Raw genomic sequence first — 17,106 nt, 5'->3', positions numbered from 1 at the left:
AAAGGGATAAATAGATCAAATAAATAAAAAATGAACTGGGGAAGAGAAAAGTCCCATGAAGCCGATCATCAATCAGAACAGCAAGTTTTTTTTTTATTTATTGTTTCCAGCTGCACTGTATACTATATGTTCACCTTTTACAAGAAACAAATACAAATACTCACACTAAAAACCAAACAATCCGCTAGCAGCCGTCTCTTGCTATTATTTGGAGCTAAAGGGATGATGTGGCTGCTGCTGCTGTTCACAGAGGGCACAGTTCCTCCACAGCTGGCTTTCATTAGAGCAGGCAAACAACCCCAAAAAAAAAGAAATAAAAAAGAAGAAACTATAAGGGAAGAGTGGGTGGGGTCGGTCACATAAGACTATGATTATAAGAACATTTATCAAGGCAATACAAATCTAACAGGAAAACCTCCAACATTGAAAAAAAAAAACATACATTTGATATATAAAAAAATATATATACCACAATGGAGAAGGAAGTGGAGACATGAAAAGCCAGAAAATGGAGACTTACTTTTTTCCTTTTCCTTATCAGATTCAAAGGTTAATCATTGTTTTCCTGAGTCACAAAGAAATGAACTGATTTGTTTGTTGTTTGTTTAACTCGCTCGTCAGCACTGCGACGTCCAAACAGAGCTGATCTGGGACACTTTTCATGACAAATAGCAGTTTAATGTTGAAGGTAAGTCAGTCCCAGCAGAGGAGAAATAAAGTTACACAACACAAATGGAATGAGTCCTCTGCACAGCAGCTGATCTGACGGCTTCTGACGGCTGCGATCCATTTAGCTTTGTCAGATTCATGGTGCACGCTGGTTCACTGTGGCATTTTTCTGATTTGTGTGAACTGAACCGAGCCGTGTTAATGTGACGGGTAACACCAGTGCTTTTCCTGCTAAAACATGTTTATTATTGTTTATATTAAACGGCTGCTGAGCAAAGGACTCATTGAGGTGTCACATTTAATGTCGTTAAATTACCACAAATTACCTTTGTCCTTCTTAGGAAGAGGATTAGAGGCACATGTTCAAAAAAAGAAGGGAAAAAATAAAATATATAAAACTGCCTGAATTTTGAGCAAAAATGTCTGAATTCTCAGAATTCTGAATTAAATTCAGAATTCTCAGAATTTTGAATTAAATTCTGAATTCTCAGAATTTTGAATTAAATTCTGAATTCTCAGAATTTTGAATTAAATTCTGAATTCTCAGAATTTTGAATTAAATTCTGAATTCTCAGAATTTTGAATTAAATTCTGAATTCTCAGAATTTCAGAATTCTCAGAATTTCAAAATTCTCAGAATTTCAGAATTCTCAGAATTTCAGAATTCTCAGTATTTCAGAATTCTCAGAATGTTTAATTAAATTCAGAATTCTGACTTTTTCCTTAAAATTCTGCGAAAAAAGTAAAAATTCTAAGATTAAAGTAAAAATTCTAAGATTAAAGTAAAAATTCTCGCTTCTCGATTTCAGATTTCTGAGAAAAAAAAATCTAAATTCTCAAATTAAAGTCAGAATTCTATGAAAAAAATCTGAATTCTGAGATTGAAGAATTCTGACTTTTATCTCAGTATTCTGACAAAAAAGTAAAAATTCTGGTATTTACAATTTTGAGAAGAAAAAAAAAATCAAAATTCTGATTTGAAAGTACAATTCTGAGATTTAAGTCAGAATTCTGAGATAGAAAAAAGTCAGGATTCTGAGATTGAAGAATTCCGACTTCGATTAAAGTAAAGTCAGAATTCAGATTTTTTTTTTGTAAATGTTTTGTATCTTGTTTCCAAAACATTTTCACATTTGACCCTAATCCTCTTCTGTAGTCCTTTCACTTTTTGTTTTTCTTTTACGATGATCTTTTGTTGTGAAACCTGTTGAAGTGTAAACCACATTTACCGCCTCACATTCAGGGGCCATCACACGTCACAAAACACCAAACATGGAGTCCAGATGAGTGGCGGCGGAGGAGGAGTCCGTTGACTTTCCTTCTCTCGTCGATACATTTAACTTTAAATCCTTTCATTTTCACACACACTGAAGAAACAGAAACTAAATAGATATTCACTTGCAAAAGAAACACAGATTAGAGGATTAACGGACAAAAGTAGAAAAAAAAAAAAGGACAAACTGTGGAGGAAGGAGCGACAAACGGGGAGGGGGGTGGGTTAGATGTCCTTCCTGCACGTGGTCGTGTCAAACGTGTCCCAGACGTCAGGAGCAATCTCCCTAAAATATACTCGAAAAATAGACTAAAAAGGAAAAAGTTTGGGTGTAAATCGATGGAGAGGAGGTGATGGAGGAGGAGGGGGAAAGGTTTTGGTTTCAGTCCCATCTCAGTGCGGCAGATCCTGAACGTCGACTGTCCTCACTTGGGCTTTAGTGGTTTCATAGAAAAAGAAAAGGTGTGTGTGTGTGTGTGTGTGTGTGTGTGTGTGTGTGCTGGTAGGTTCAGGTGGAGCTGAAGTCAAGCATACGGTGAGATGGTTGAGTCGGTAGGTTCCGCTGGGTTTTTAAACGTATACGTTGTTTTTTTGTTGTTGTTGTTGTTTTTTTTTTAGCCCCAGCGCTCTGTTACAGCTACGGCTCAGTCATGTGCTCTCTCATGGGGTCGCCGTGTTTGGAGGGTTGGTTCGGGGAGGTGGCCTGTGACGGGTGGGTGCCAGGCGGCAGGGTGTGGGTGATGGGGATGCCCCCGGGCAACAAACCCTCCATAGGTCCAGGAATCCCGCCGGGGGCGATGCCCACCACGCCGGGAGGGAATCTGGAGGTGGGAAAACAGGCGGGTTAGCGAAAGAGAAACAGGAAACGTTTACATTTTTGCTTTTTCCTGTCACGAGGATCTAGATTTACACAATAAAAGCACAGAATCTGACGGAAAAAAAGTAGTGCTGGGCACGTTAACACACGATGCGTTTCCATAACGACTGACTGGAAAAAGACGCGAGTAACGCCATGTTTACGTGCCGTGAGACCGTAGTCCAGGCACCGTTTACTGGTTAGCTCTGTTAGCTCCTTTAGCGCAGTTAGCGTACCTGTGTACTGCGTATGTGTGCTTTTAAAGTTTAGCGTTACTTTAGAGACTCATTTTATGAAACATTTCCGGTCAGTCGTCACGGAAACGCACCATGCGCTAATGCGCCGTTGACGCCGTTAGCGTGCCCAGCACCAAAAAAATAGTTTTATTTTATGGTGCTCTATTGAGGATACAATTAAACGTTATCAACGTGTGGACTTACTAACCATCATCACCTCTGTGAAACAAAAACAGAAATGGTGCAAAGTTAAAACGGCATGAGGGCAAAACACGAGACAATGTTAGGGACCTAATCTGGCGTAGAGGACGAAATTCACCCAGATTACAGAAAACATGTCCTTTCTCACTGGATTACGACATTAGAATTAGGGATTTTAGCCAATCTGGGTTTTATTCGATGCTTCATTTGTTTTCGAAATAACCCAATTAATCAGCATCGATTTAATTTGGTGCTATGAAAAGTCAGAATTATGAGATAAATGTAAATGATGATGTTTTTGTGATAAGCTGTCAAAATTACAATAGAAATAGCCAAATCTTTTTCATCTTATTGCATAAACTTTGACTTTTCTAACCTCATAACTATGACTTTCTCTTAATTTCATTATGGTCTAATAATTTTTTATCTTGAAATTACAACTTTTTATCTCATAATTTCCAACTTTTTTTTTACCTTCCACTTCATAAAATATATCCAAATGAGTGAGAAAAATAGATTTTTTTTTATCATTTGGGTGAACCATTCCTTTACTACCAGGAGTTAAAGGGGGGAGGGGGGGGTAAGTGTGGAGGAACATCCCAGGTTTGTTGACAGTTTATTTGTGAACTATGATGTGAGAGCCTCGCCCCATTTTTTACCTGTGACCCAATGCATCCTTTTATTTCCAATGTGTCAGGTAAACTTTAAACGTACAAATATTGTCTTCATAGAAGTGAAACTATCACTACGGCGATGATGTGGTTGTGTTTCTGGGGGAGTTTGATGAGATGCTGAGTGATGTAGGGAACAGTTCAAGGACATGAGGAGAGTGAAGAAGGAAAAAAAGTGCTATATATAGAGAGAGAGAGATTTCAATGGGATCTGGTTTTATTCATGATATATATATATTTTTTTCATTTTCTCTGACCTGTGGGGTCAGCAGTGGTAGTTTTCATTTACCTGGTTGAGAATTACGTATATAATTTGTCCTGCATTCCCCCCGTTGCTATGGCCTGTACCATGGTTTGGTTCACTCGGCTGTGTGAGAGAAGCAGTTCAGTCTGGTTGAGACAATATAGAGACTGAGAAACCAGTGGATAACTTCACTTGGGCCAAATTCTACGTAGAAATGTGCCACACAAAAAGAATAACTAGGACCCAGCCTAATGATCAATTAAAGGGACAGTTTGGGTTCTTTAAAATGTGGTCGTATGAGGTACTATACGTACGTAAATATGCCCCGCCCGCTCCCTGCATCGAGAATTTTAGCCACTACACAAAAGGCTCATCTACAATAATCTACATAATACTGTCATTAATCTGTACAGTCTCTGTCCTCTGGAAATTGAGGATTATTACTATTCACTTCCTGCACCAAAGTCCATAGAGAAAACCAGCATTTTTACATCACAGCACAGAGAAGTTGCTGATCCACTTCTGACTCCATTACCAAGTTCAAACATGTCATTTTGTGACTTTGGGGTTTCAAATTGTCTGTGTGAATTTAACCAAGCAACATAAAGTTTTAAAATGAAGCAGGAGGAGACCAGGAAATACATTGTTCAACTCGCTAAAATTATAATTTTTCTCTATGGACTTTGGTGTGGGCAAATTATTTGTTTACAAATCAACACAAACTTGAGTAAAATGGAAGGATAAAGAAGTTAAAGTAGTGAACACTACTTTATCAGGTGAGCAATTCTTTTAATGGCTTTTTAAAGATGTTTTTATTGAGCTTGCGTCTGCCAGTCCTCGCTCAGTCAGCTGTTTGTAAGATATACTGCAAGTACCTCATAAAACCACACTTCAAAATACCTGAACTAAACCCCCTGAAGAAACAAGTAAACATGAATATTTGGGCCACACCTCCACCACTGCAGGTGCTGAGATGACACAGGTGATCTCTGTGCAGTGCAGTTCGCCTAAATACAGCTCCTACCTGTAGGCGGCGCCATTGATCTCAGGGTGAATTTGAGGCTGCTGCTGCTCCATCACTCCCCAGGGTGCCGAGGTGACAAAGAACTCTTTGTTGACGCAGTTTCGGAGGCTGTCCGGGATGCGGCCTGTGTTGTGGAGGGAGTGAACAGTGGTGAGCGGCTGAACCACACAAACGAAAAAATAAAGATTTTTAAGGTAACCAGTGCACGTAGAGACGTCTCCGTACCGGTGATGGCTCTGCGTATTTCTGTGGCGGCGGCCTCTCTCATCTCCAGAGACGCCTGCTCGCTGTACCAGGCAGTGTGTGGAGTGCAGATCAAGTTGGGGGCGTCTTTCAAGGGACCTTGGGAAAAACTGCAATAACAAAAAAACAAAACACTACATCAGCGTCTTTACGCTGATTTTTTCAACATTATTGGAATTATACTCAGTCTATTGGTCGTGAATCTGACACCTGAAAGGCTCTGACTCGTGGACGTCCAGGGCGGCGCCGCGTATTCTGCCTTCTTTCAGAGCCTGAGCCAGAGCTTTCTCATCAACCAGACCTCCCCGAGCCACGTTGACCAGGAAAGCACCTTGACGCATCTACACACACAAAGAGAGAAATAACATTCATTTTTATTCTCGCAGTCCTGTGTTGAGAGGAATTTTTTTTGGACTGTATATTCATAATTTGTCACATTTTTTGGACTATGCCAAAACCTTAGTAGTGTAGAAGAATTCAGTTTGATGCAATCAGATGTAACACGTATGAATTTCAGTAGATGACTTTCGCTCAAACAATACAAAACCTTTCAGCACAATCTGCACTTCTGTTTATGTCCTCCAGGTGGCAGCAGTGACCAGGAGAAAAGGGCATCTACTTGTGCAGGTCCTTGAATTTGTCATAGAGCTGCAGAAATTGTTTTTTTGGGGAGGGGGGGGGGGCTCACGTCCAATTTTGGGACACACGGTGGTGCAGTGGATCCCAGTTTCCTCCCAACATGCAGAGGTCATTTTGGACAATCTAAATTGACAGGAGTTATGAGTGTGAGCGTGAATGTTTGTCTCTGCGATGGATTGGTGACCTGTTCTCAAAATTAATAAATTAACGTCCAATTTGGAGACTAAAAAAAAGTCTAAATCATAAGCCTTTACACTTGATGGTTAGAGTGCACACCAGGATTAGCTGAGCGGCACTGAGCTGCAGAGACTGGCAACTGTGACTTGGTCGGTCAGTAGAATTCCTTAATTTTGTCACTGATGGCTTTGTCGCTAACAGAGAGCAGTTGCTGCACAGACTAATCACAGACTTTCAAAACAAAGTTCTGCCGGGAAGATTAAAATAAATATATAAATAAATAAAGCACACATTTACTTTTTGTTCTGCCACCACCCGCACCAGCTTTTCATTCTAATTCCACAGAGATTTTCTAAACCCCTGTGTTTCTTTTGCGAGTGTTTGTTCCAAGTACCTTACCACTCCATGTTAAAGAGCCAGTGATTGAAAGTTGCCAACAAAGCAGCGCTGGCAGCCGGAGAATGCCACTGGCCGGCCAAGTCAGCTAACGGTTCGCTGGCATAAAGCTGTTCTACCAACCTCAGAGAAACATTAACTCTGTAAAAAGAATGTGCAGACGGGCTTCAGACGATAATGAGAGGGAACTAGTGCCAAATCAAAGCTTATCAGCTCTTGATAATTCGCCCGCTCTGACAGCCTCTCGGACAAAGTCGGATTTTTAATGGGAAGCAGAAAAATCCGTTTCCTCTACCTTCCATCGCCTCAGTCTCAGAGAAAAAGGGAAGCGGGGTTCGTCCGCTCTTTCGGTGACCGACCTGTTTGATGGTGAAGTCGTTGATGAGGTGGTGGTTGTGCTCGTTCAGGTTGCAGTGCAGGGAGACGCAGTCGCTCTGGTAGAGCAGGTCCTGGAGTGTGTAGACGCGCTGAACGCCCAGCGAGCGCTCCAACCCGTCCTGGAGGTAGGGGTCGTAGAAGATCACGCTGAAGCCGAACGCCTTGGCCCGCATCGCCACCGCCTGGCCTGAGCGACCTGAGACGCAGAGACACGCATGAGACGAGTCAAATCTAACTCGTCTTGCTGGTGATAAACTGATGCTATGATAAGAACCCGGGAAGCACCCCCACGCCTTCCTGTGCTAATGGCCAGAAGCTATAAAAACATGCTTCTCTTGCAGAGTCATTTTGACTGAGTGTCTGCCTATTGTATACATTCCCACTGCAAACAAAAACCATGTGTGAGTGGAATTTCTAGATAAGACCCAAAAGATACAGAAGCTGTTCCTGTTTCTGCTGATCGTCGCCGTCACACAGTCGCCGACGGGTGTCGTCAAAACAAACCTGCCCACTCTCCTCTCAGGATGAGACACAATGAGCAGGTCAGGTTGGGACATTCTCAGCTTTCGTTCCTGGAGTCCAAACACACCCACGTATGGTATGTTGCCATACGCTCTCACAAACTCTGAACGCCTCTGCACGGACCTTCCAAAACTTCATCACAAGAAGGAGGCTCACCAAAGCCGATGAGGCCCAGCGTCTCTCCTCGGATCCTCGCTGCCCCTGACGCCACCTCCCGGATCTGCTCCACGCTCTGGACCCGCGTGCCCTCCCGGAGGGCCTGGTACAGCCAGGTGTTCCGTCGATACAGGTTGAGGATGTGACAAAGTGTTGAGTCTGCCGTTTCTTCTACAGCCGCTGAGGGAATATTACACACCGCGATGCCTGGAAAACACACGATGACAATGACAGATGTGCCCTCTTTTAAAGCAAAATCAGAGATTGCTTTGTCTGTGGTTTTTCCTCCAGTGTGCCAAGTCACAAATACGCTACAAACAACCAAGGTTGCACAGAAATAATAATAATAATAATAAAAAACACCACAGAGAGCACTGGCAATGTTGCAGTGGTTACACTTTTATATCTTTCTATTCAGTCTTTCAAACTGGAATTTTTTATACTGCCGCTGCTTCAATGGTGCGGATCAAAACTACACAATGAAAAAGGTGCTGACTCTGGAGCCAAAATAAAGTTGTAGAACACAAACTGTTCAATGAAAGCCAATTGTGTCCTTTCCCAGTTAGTGGACTTCATATTTACGAGGTTTCTTGAATGTATCTTGAAGCCGTTCTCTAACCTCAACACACTGAAATTGGATGAAATGTCATTAAACGCATCTCGTTAGCTGCTCCTCTTTGCTCCAAACGCTGTAATTATCGTATCACCCCTCACGAGCCCTAATGCGCTACAAGTATTCGTCGCCTCATCCCCAGCGACTGTCAGAGTCTGCTTGAATGCACATTCCTACGTTAAGAACGTGTACAAATAAAAAAATGTTGACTAGTTAACTGAACAGTAAAAGGTAAGAGGGTAATTGTAAAGCATTTTTCACACCCACAAATGAAAGCCATCAGTATTCTCACACTAAAGGTCCATTTATACTCTCAAAAGAGACATTGTATAAACATCCATACCAATGCAAAAGACAATATTATATACGATTTCATATCAGTCGCAGCATCTGCTCTGCACGTGCAAACGCTTACATTACATATTCTGTTTACAGTATATCATACTGCTTGTTACATGTGTTATTTATGTGAAGTTAATATGTCAAGCAGCATTGGGATTGGCCACAATCCAAACGTACACTTTCCCTTATCCATGATGCATAGTTCCCCCTTTTTTTTTAATGATTAATTCTTCATTTCTTCTCATGACTAAGCCATATGTGCACACATGACCCTCCTCCTTCATTATCCTCTCCACATGATAACTGTCCTCCCCTGAACCACCATCACTGCTTTTTATTATTATATCCGTCCCCCCCCTCCTCCTCCTCTTTTGTCGCCATCTGTCTGTGCCTCACCAAGCTCGCCGGCAGCCTTGATGTCGATGTTGTCGTAGCCGCTGCCGATGCGGATGATGATGCGCAGCGCCTTGAACTTCTCCAGGTCTTCTCTGGTCAGAGTGATGGTGTGGTACATCATGGCTCCTACGGCCTCATTCAGCACCTGAGAGGACACGGAAACATTAGCGAAATCAGACCATTTAAACTCATAACGATGTGGTGGAAATGCTACGTGTTTTTATCACAGATTACTAGATTACTAGATTACTGCAATTCACCTTTTACTGGTCTGCAGGAGACAGCCGTGAGAAAATTACAGTTCATTCTAAAAATGCTGCAGAAAGATCCTTTAAACAATACACAGAAAAAGAGATCACATCTTGCAGTTCAGACTGTAACTTCTACTAAGTCCATCTTTAAAACCGATTTCTATTATTTTATTCATATATAAACCACAAATAATAAAGCACCCGCATTCATTAGTGACCGTCTCTCTTTTTCCAACAAGAATCAGATCTCCAGTGCCAGTCGGAATTAAAATAAAGACAATTAAAAAAATGACATAGCCTTTTTTTTTTTAGGTTAACTACATTGGTACCATACTTTAAAAAAATGTGATCTGATGTTATTATATTTTTCATTAATTTAAATTATTATAAGGGCTGCAGCATTTAATCAATTGTTAATAGATTTGGATTGAAACAAGATTTTTTTTAGCTTCTTAAACGTGAATATTTTCTAGTTTCTTTGTCCGTTTGACAAATAAATCATTAAACTGATAAATGTTGGTGAGAGGACAAAACAAGATATTAGAGAACATCATTATTTCCAGGCTTGAGAAACACATCAACATTTTCTGACACTTTACACACCAAATAAATGCTTAATAATTGAGAAACCCGACAGACAAATATGAAAAGAATCGCTGGTTGCAGCTCTAATTATTATTATTAATATTATTATTAAACGTAGTAGAAGTATTTCCTCAGTGTTCATGCTGTGTTAGGGATGGTTTATCATATTTTTATGTGCATTTTTTATTTTACTATAATCACAATGTCATCGCTCCCATGATTTTTCCTCAACAGTACGTATTAGCGATTTGCCGCGACCAACGTAAGTCAAGAGTTTGTTCCTAACCTCTCATTTTCCTGGACCCAAGTTTGCCTGGAATTCTCCATCTAAATGCAAATGGCCTGTTTATATGTGCTCTAAAATACAAGTGGCTGCCTGTTTATTATGAGTGCTTGCCAAAGCTTGTTTTTGTCACAATCCATTCAGACTGTATGCAAACAAGCCCCGGAGTGGATGCGGGGCAGCACCATAAAGTAAACTGACAGCTGCTGAGGAACCACAAAGCATAAGCAAGCAGCTTCTGCGGGCAACGACCATTTAAACGTAACAGGTTTAAATTCACAGCCTGATAACTGAATTAACCTAACCAAGCCGGATTAGCATAGCCATGAATTTTCATGCGGTTTTATTGCTGTGTCGTGGAAGGTGGATGCTAGAATCAAGGTTGAAGCTCTCCTCGGGCATTAATCTCATTATTGCTTGAGCAGAGCAGGTCAGTACAGAACAGGCTTTACAGGAGACAATGCTGGAAAAATGACACATTGTTAAGCAACAGGAACATAAGCCGAGAGTGGAAAAAATGAGCTAATGGAATTTGTATGCCGCTAATTGGTCGAAGTCGTGTGCTGCAGTTTGAGCTGGCGCGCCGCGGCGCATGTGTAAGTTCACATTGTTTATCAAGCACAGCGTAATTACCTACGGTACAGCGAGGAATCATGGAAATTGCAAAGAAAGCACATAAAGCCGTTAACAAAAACAACGCTCTGCTGCTAATGGTACACTAGTGTACTGGCACATTTACAGAGCTGTTAAGTCACACTCCAGCATTCCTGTGTGGTTTAAGTAGGTGTGAATATACTGTTTGACTATAATTAGCTTTACATGTTAAAGTTGGTGCATTGGTTTAGCCTGGCTTTATTCACTCGACTGTCTCCAAGCTAAGCTAAGCTAATCACACACTCATCTACAATTAATATTTAGTGAATTTTAGAGCTGGAAGGATTTTTTTTTTTTTTAGCTTTAAAATTAGCATAGCTAGCTGTTTTCCCGCTTTGCCTCATTCATGCTAAAATAGCCTCTACCTCGTTATAATAAGCTTAACTATTACCATGCAGATATTATCTTGAGCAGAGTGTAACATGGCACTTTTGTTGTGCTAGCTGGTTAGCATTTACATACAGAACCTGAACCATAATGCTAAACCTTGTATATAAATATGCTGCTTTTAAATGAGGTTGTTTAACGGCGACGTGTATGTCACGATTTACTGCTTAAACGCAGTCAGTAAACACAGGTAGCAAGGAGCGTTGCCTGCCTGGTACACAGGTAAGTTGTGGTAGAGAAGATGGCAGAAATAGCTCAAAGTAGGGTTATGTAGGGTCGTGATGGAGATAAAGTTCTCAAACTGTGTAACGCAAGCTTCCTCTGGAGGTACGTGGAGAAAAATCAGAAATACTGTTCAACTGTATATACCAGGATATGTGATCGGAGTGGAGCTGAGGAATTTTGTCCGGAGTGCTTAAAAAAACAAACAGAACTGAATATTTTCTCAGGTGGTATTTGGTATAAAAGGTATGAGAACCACTGTGTTATATGATCAAAAGCTACCAAGTTTCAGAGGAAATATCTGAAGCTGCGTTTGTCAAACCATATTATATATATATTTACTTTTATATGTAAGATTATTCCAAACACAGGATGGTGACTAGAAATCAATCAATACACCGTTTCCTCAGAAAGAAATGTCAAAATAAAGGAATTACACTCTCAACGCCTGTCCTTTGAACCAGTTTCACTTTGCACTAAAACAGCAGCACTTCATCACTTCAGCTGCGGTAACAGATACAGTGATGTCAGGGACTCTTGTAAAACACACCACTCTGTCTTTCAAAAGGCCCCCCCTTTTTTTTGTCGTTTCAAGGACAGCACTGCGTTACAATGGTTTAAGGACCAGGAGTGCTTTCCACTTCATTGGAACTCTTTTCAGGTCGCCACTGGTTTACATTTCCCACCGATTATTAAAGTGACAGTTTCCTTTAATCAGTCCATCTGTGCATAAACCATAAAAAAAAGTGCATAAAGACAGCAGAAACTTCACAACTGAGACTTGCACTGATGTTATTAGTGTGTGTTTGTGTAGACTCCCCCATCTGTACCCTCACAGTAAAGATATAGTTAAGGGAAGTCTGCCAACAACTACACTCGCTGAAAAGTCCTCTGTGAGTCTATAATGTATTCATAAGGAGATGGCCAGAGATTGATGTGTGTGTGTGAACTTGTAAATACATCTTTGTGAGGAAAAAAACATTCATAAACCACAGGAAGCAGAAACATTTTGTGAAAATTTGGCTGTTCTGACTTAATTCAAAAATGTTCAGATATGCATTCTATAGTGTATATTTTTAAACATGCTGTCTTTAAAGCTGAAGAAACATGCTTGGAAATAAACCACACTTTTATTACTTTTTCCTCACAGACAACACGAGGCCCAGAAGGAATCAAACCTCACTATTAATTACAATTAATAAAAAAAGACACGGCCCAGTGTGAGGATTAGCCTTGTACAGATGCACACACGGCGTGACACACTGTGTTATTATCCACTGTAAAATGAATATGAACAAGCTCCAGGGTGCTTAAAGCAGCAAAACAGGAAATCGACAACACATCAACAAGAAGTAATTAAAGTTTAAAAAAACTAAATAAACAAAACCTTAAATAAGCAGGTAGACCCTCAGGGAGGTGGGGCTATTATGTGATCGGCTCTCTTTATCATTTATCAACCGTAATCAAATCTTTTAAATAACATTTAACTCGATTTTGCACCAAGAACGTCTGATGGGGAAAAATACTCACCTTTTCATGTATCTCCTGTGTCGACTGGGCATCACAGAAGGCGACGGTGGCCAGATCTTTGAGGATGGGCATCTCCACAGTGCAGTCGCGCCCATCCAGCAGCGCCACCAGGGGGCGCGGGTGCATAGGCCCATTCATAATCTGGGGCCGGATACCTGCAGAGACAGAGAGAAGGAGAAGGAGAGAGAGAGTTAATTATTTATGTTTGGCACACACACACACAGAGTCAAGTGTGCTGCAAAGAGATGGCTATAATGTAGAAAATGCTTCCCAGAGCAGGAAGTGTTTACCCAGACTGGAACTGTGTGTACTGCCTGTGTGATAGGCTAAATCAGTGACACACACACACACACACACACACACACACACACACACACACACACACACACACACACACACACACACACACACACACACACACACACACACACACACACACACACACACACACACACACACACACACACACACACACACACACACTTTTGTGCAGCATTCTAAGTAAGGGCCCTCATAGACATAATGCATTCCCCAGCCTCTTAACTCCGAGACCGTTTGTGTTTGAAAATGCAAAAACTATGGACTGGTGACGTCGCCTTTCGCCTTATGTCAACAGTGATTGGCGCAGCACCACCCCGCGACCCTCATGTGGAGGCTGAAGCGATAGAATATGGATGGATGGATACTGGAAAGCAGAGAAATAGAGATTTGCGCTCGTATACTTGTCATTTTGACGTTTGTGACGTCAGCTTCTCAGCACCATAATTCCTCAACTGCCAGATATCTAAAGTTATCTTGGGAAAAAGGGGGCAGAAGAAGACTCAATCATTGAATATTTTTAGACAATTCCACAGCCATCAAATCAAAATAAATCCAGGTGGCCGGATTATGACGCCTGTAGGAGGGTTAAAGGTGCCATATGTAAGAATGTGGCCAAAAACAGTTACTACATTCAAATTCAAAATACCGAGATCTTTTAGGATTCATTTTCTGACGTAACTGGCAACACGTGGTTGCTCGGCAGCTGAGACTCTACTGACTGCAATGATTGGTAGACGGCGGTAGGTGGCGCCACATGCCAAAACATAAACATGATTTGCAGTCTGCAAAATACTTTTTTCAATGCAAATATTTTGGCTGTACTGTTGTTGTTCAGTATGTTTTGAACATTATTCCTGAGTCTCTGTGACATATTAGGAGGATTTTATGGCCAGTTGCTTTAGATTTATTACATAATGCACCTTTAAAGATGCGAGGAACAGCCAAAATGTCCTCAGTCTCTATGTTTATACAATTGCTGGTCCCCACAAAGCTACAAATACAAGAAAACACACACAAACACAGGTTTATGCAGCTATAAGGATTTCTGCATTGATGTCCATTCATCTGTCTTAACAAAACATTAAACCTAACTATAACTAGTTAACGCCTAACCCTAACCACAACTCAAACCAGCTCCTCAGAAATGAGGTTCCGCCTCATTAGGACCAGGTTTTGGTCTCCATGTAATACTGGTCCTAACAAAGTCAGTGTTTATGCCAGAAAACGTCCCAAAAAGGCAACAAATACAAGCGCACACACATACACACACACACACATACCACAACGCCAGAGATATGACTACCCCTCTCTTTCGCTGTTAGCCACACTGTTACCAGGCAACAGGTCCTTTTACCCCATGAGGTCATCACCTCCATTATCCTATCGTCGTACAGAAGCTGGCTCGTCTTAAATGTGTGCCCCTGTGTGTAAATGAATGTGTAAGCACTCAACAGAACTCGTTTCTTTTCCAGCACTGAAAAGAAAAAAATACCCACAGCAGTTTTTATGAACTTAAAGCTGCAGTGGAGTTTTATCCACAGGTTGAATAAAAACATCACTGACATATTGTGATCACAGTGTCTGTGTTCCGAGGTCCTCTCATCACACACACGAGCGCAGACAGATGCACGGCAGATGATCTGAGGCAATTTCTGCACCAGTGAAATCACTCTATCAATTCATCTTTCTCTTTTTTTTTATGTAGAGCTTTTCATGCAGATAAAATGGAACACAAGGTGCTTCGTGGATAAAAGAGCACCACACACACACATACACACACACACAAACACACACACACATCCAAACACCTACACAGACACACAAAGAAAAGATTCCATCAAAAGGACGCTGAGAAAACACTAAAATTAAAATGAATATAACAAAAAAGTCATAAATGACCAAACCAATAAACAATAAGTAAATCAAATGATATAAAACATGTCTCAAAATCATGTTAAAGAGGGGAGAACAAATAAGAATTCAAGTCTTAAATCAGCATATCCTGTGATTATCAAGCCTATGATTAATCGGTTTGAGTTCCCTGATTTTTTTCAGCATCTTAAAGGTGCCATATGTAAGAATGTGGCAAAATGTGCAATGATTGGTAGACGGCGGTAGGTGGCGCCACATGCCAAAACATGATTTCAAAACGTAAACATGATTTGCAGTCTGCAAAACGTTTTTTTCAATGTAAATATTTTGTCTGTACTGTTGTTGTTGGTGAGTTCAGTTTGTTATATGAACATTATTCCTGAGTCTCTGTGACATATGAGGAGGATTTGATGGCCAGTTGCTTTAGATTTATTACATAATGCACCTTTAAATGTGAATATTTCCTTGTTTCTTTGCTCCATATGACAAAGAAATCATTAAAACTGAATAAAGACATTTGAGAAAGTCATCACTTCCAGGTTTTGATGCACACAAATCAACATTTTCTGACATTTTATGGACCAAACTCAATTAATCAAGTGTATTAGTTCGTTGCAGCACTAGTGGTAGTAGTTATGGCTGCGATGACAGAGCCAAAAATGAGGCGCACAAGTCCCTCAAATCACATAATCTACGTTATTATTCAAATGAAAGCTGTATCCTAAAAGATCGTCTCCAAGTTTGTCTACAGGAGAGCTGCATAACGCGTTGAGAGTGAGTTTGTGACTTTTCCTTCATCTGTCGCCGTCGCCTTCTTGAGACGCGACGTGACGATCCTTCAGGGAGGAAAAAGTGGCAAAAAAAAAACGGAGAGGAAAAGCGAGCGTCTTATCTGACTGACTCGCTGAGCACCAATTAACAATCAATGCGACATGTTCTCGTGTGATAAGAAACCAGTGGGACGCTGCTGCTGCTGCTGAAGGAAGAGGAGGAGGAGGAGGAAGAAGAGGAAGAAATCTGACAGTGCGGACTCAGAATTCCACTAAAAAAAGAGGCAGAAGGAGAGGAGGGGTGGGGTCCATGCACCACCACCACCACTCTCGGGCTCCCTGCTGCCTGTTGTCATGGTGATTAGAGGATTTGGGCAGGATTATGAAATATTTTATTTAGTGGCATCTGCGCTGCTGGAGAGGACATCAAGCCTGCTTCACTCTCTGTCTCTGTCTCTCTAGAACTCCTTGAGTTTTCGCGGGGGAATAAAGGATGGATGTTTGTGAACGACACAACCGCAGTACTGTGTAATACTGATTATTTTCTTGATTAATCGAGTACTTGTTTGGTCTGTAAAATGTCAGAAAAATCATAGAAAATGTTGATGTGTGTGTCCCAAGCCTGGAAATGACGATGTTCTGAAATGTCTTGTTTTGTCCTGAATCCACAATGATTCAATTGAAATTATTTATTTGTTTTATGGAGCAAAGCAAGCAGAAAATATTCACATTTAAGAAGTGGAAAACCCACTCAAACCCATTAATCAATTATCAAAATAGTTGGGCGATTAATTTAGTGATTGATTAATTTGACTCTATTGATCCCACATAGGAGGAAAGTGACAAATACACGAAAAGTAAACAGAATATAAAATAAGCAATGAAATGATGCAAATAAACGATAAAAAATACAAAAATAGAAACAGAATAAGCAGAAAAAATACATAAAAAATAGTGAAAGAAAATAAAAAACGAATAATATTTAAAATATTGCATTATATACAATGAACGCCTCACACGTGTTTCTGCGATTATTAATCCACCTTTTAAGACAATATTTTCTTTTAACAAAAAACTATTTTCTCAATCAACCCGACCTCTGTAGTAATTTGTGCTGTTTTTTTCAAAGAAAATATTATTAACAATGGCACTCCCAACTATATAAATCTGATTTTTAGCAGCAACTGAATCTAAT

At 40.6% G+C, this 17,106-nt stretch overlaps 1 protein-coding gene across 1 annotated transcript in view; it reads right to left on the bottom strand.

Annotated features, from left to right (window-relative positions):
- Nucleotides 1–2,579: 2,579 nt before the first annotated feature.
- LOC310933666 (C-terminal-binding protein 2-like) overlaps nucleotides 2,580–17,106 on the bottom strand; it is a gene marked incomplete at both ends in the record, with an annotated part of 50,383 nt that continues 35,856 nt past the window's right edge. The window contains 8 exons of the mRNA XM_083897206.1: nucleotides 2,580–2,763; nucleotides 5,175–5,298; nucleotides 5,400–5,527; nucleotides 5,628–5,758; nucleotides 6,989–7,203; nucleotides 7,686–7,892; nucleotides 9,037–9,181; nucleotides 12,949–13,103. Coding sequence (XP_083753332.1) covers nucleotides 2,580–2,763; nucleotides 5,175–5,298; nucleotides 5,400–5,527; nucleotides 5,628–5,758; nucleotides 6,989–7,203; nucleotides 7,686–7,892; nucleotides 9,037–9,181; nucleotides 12,949–13,103 — 1,289 coding nt within the window. The remainder of the gene's footprint in view (nucleotides 2,764–5,174; nucleotides 5,299–5,399; nucleotides 5,528–5,627; nucleotides 5,759–6,988; nucleotides 7,204–7,685; nucleotides 7,893–9,036; nucleotides 9,182–12,948; nucleotides 13,104–17,106) is intronic.

This window comes from Microchirus variegatus (genome assembly GCF_963457635.1).
Source record: "Microchirus variegatus genome assembly, chromosome: 11".
Lineage (NCBI taxonomy): Eukaryota > Metazoa > Chordata > Actinopteri > Pleuronectiformes > Soleidae > Microchirus > Microchirus variegatus.
Note: the sequence above shows the minus strand (reverse complement) of the source record. Positions and strands in the feature narration are given on the sequence as shown.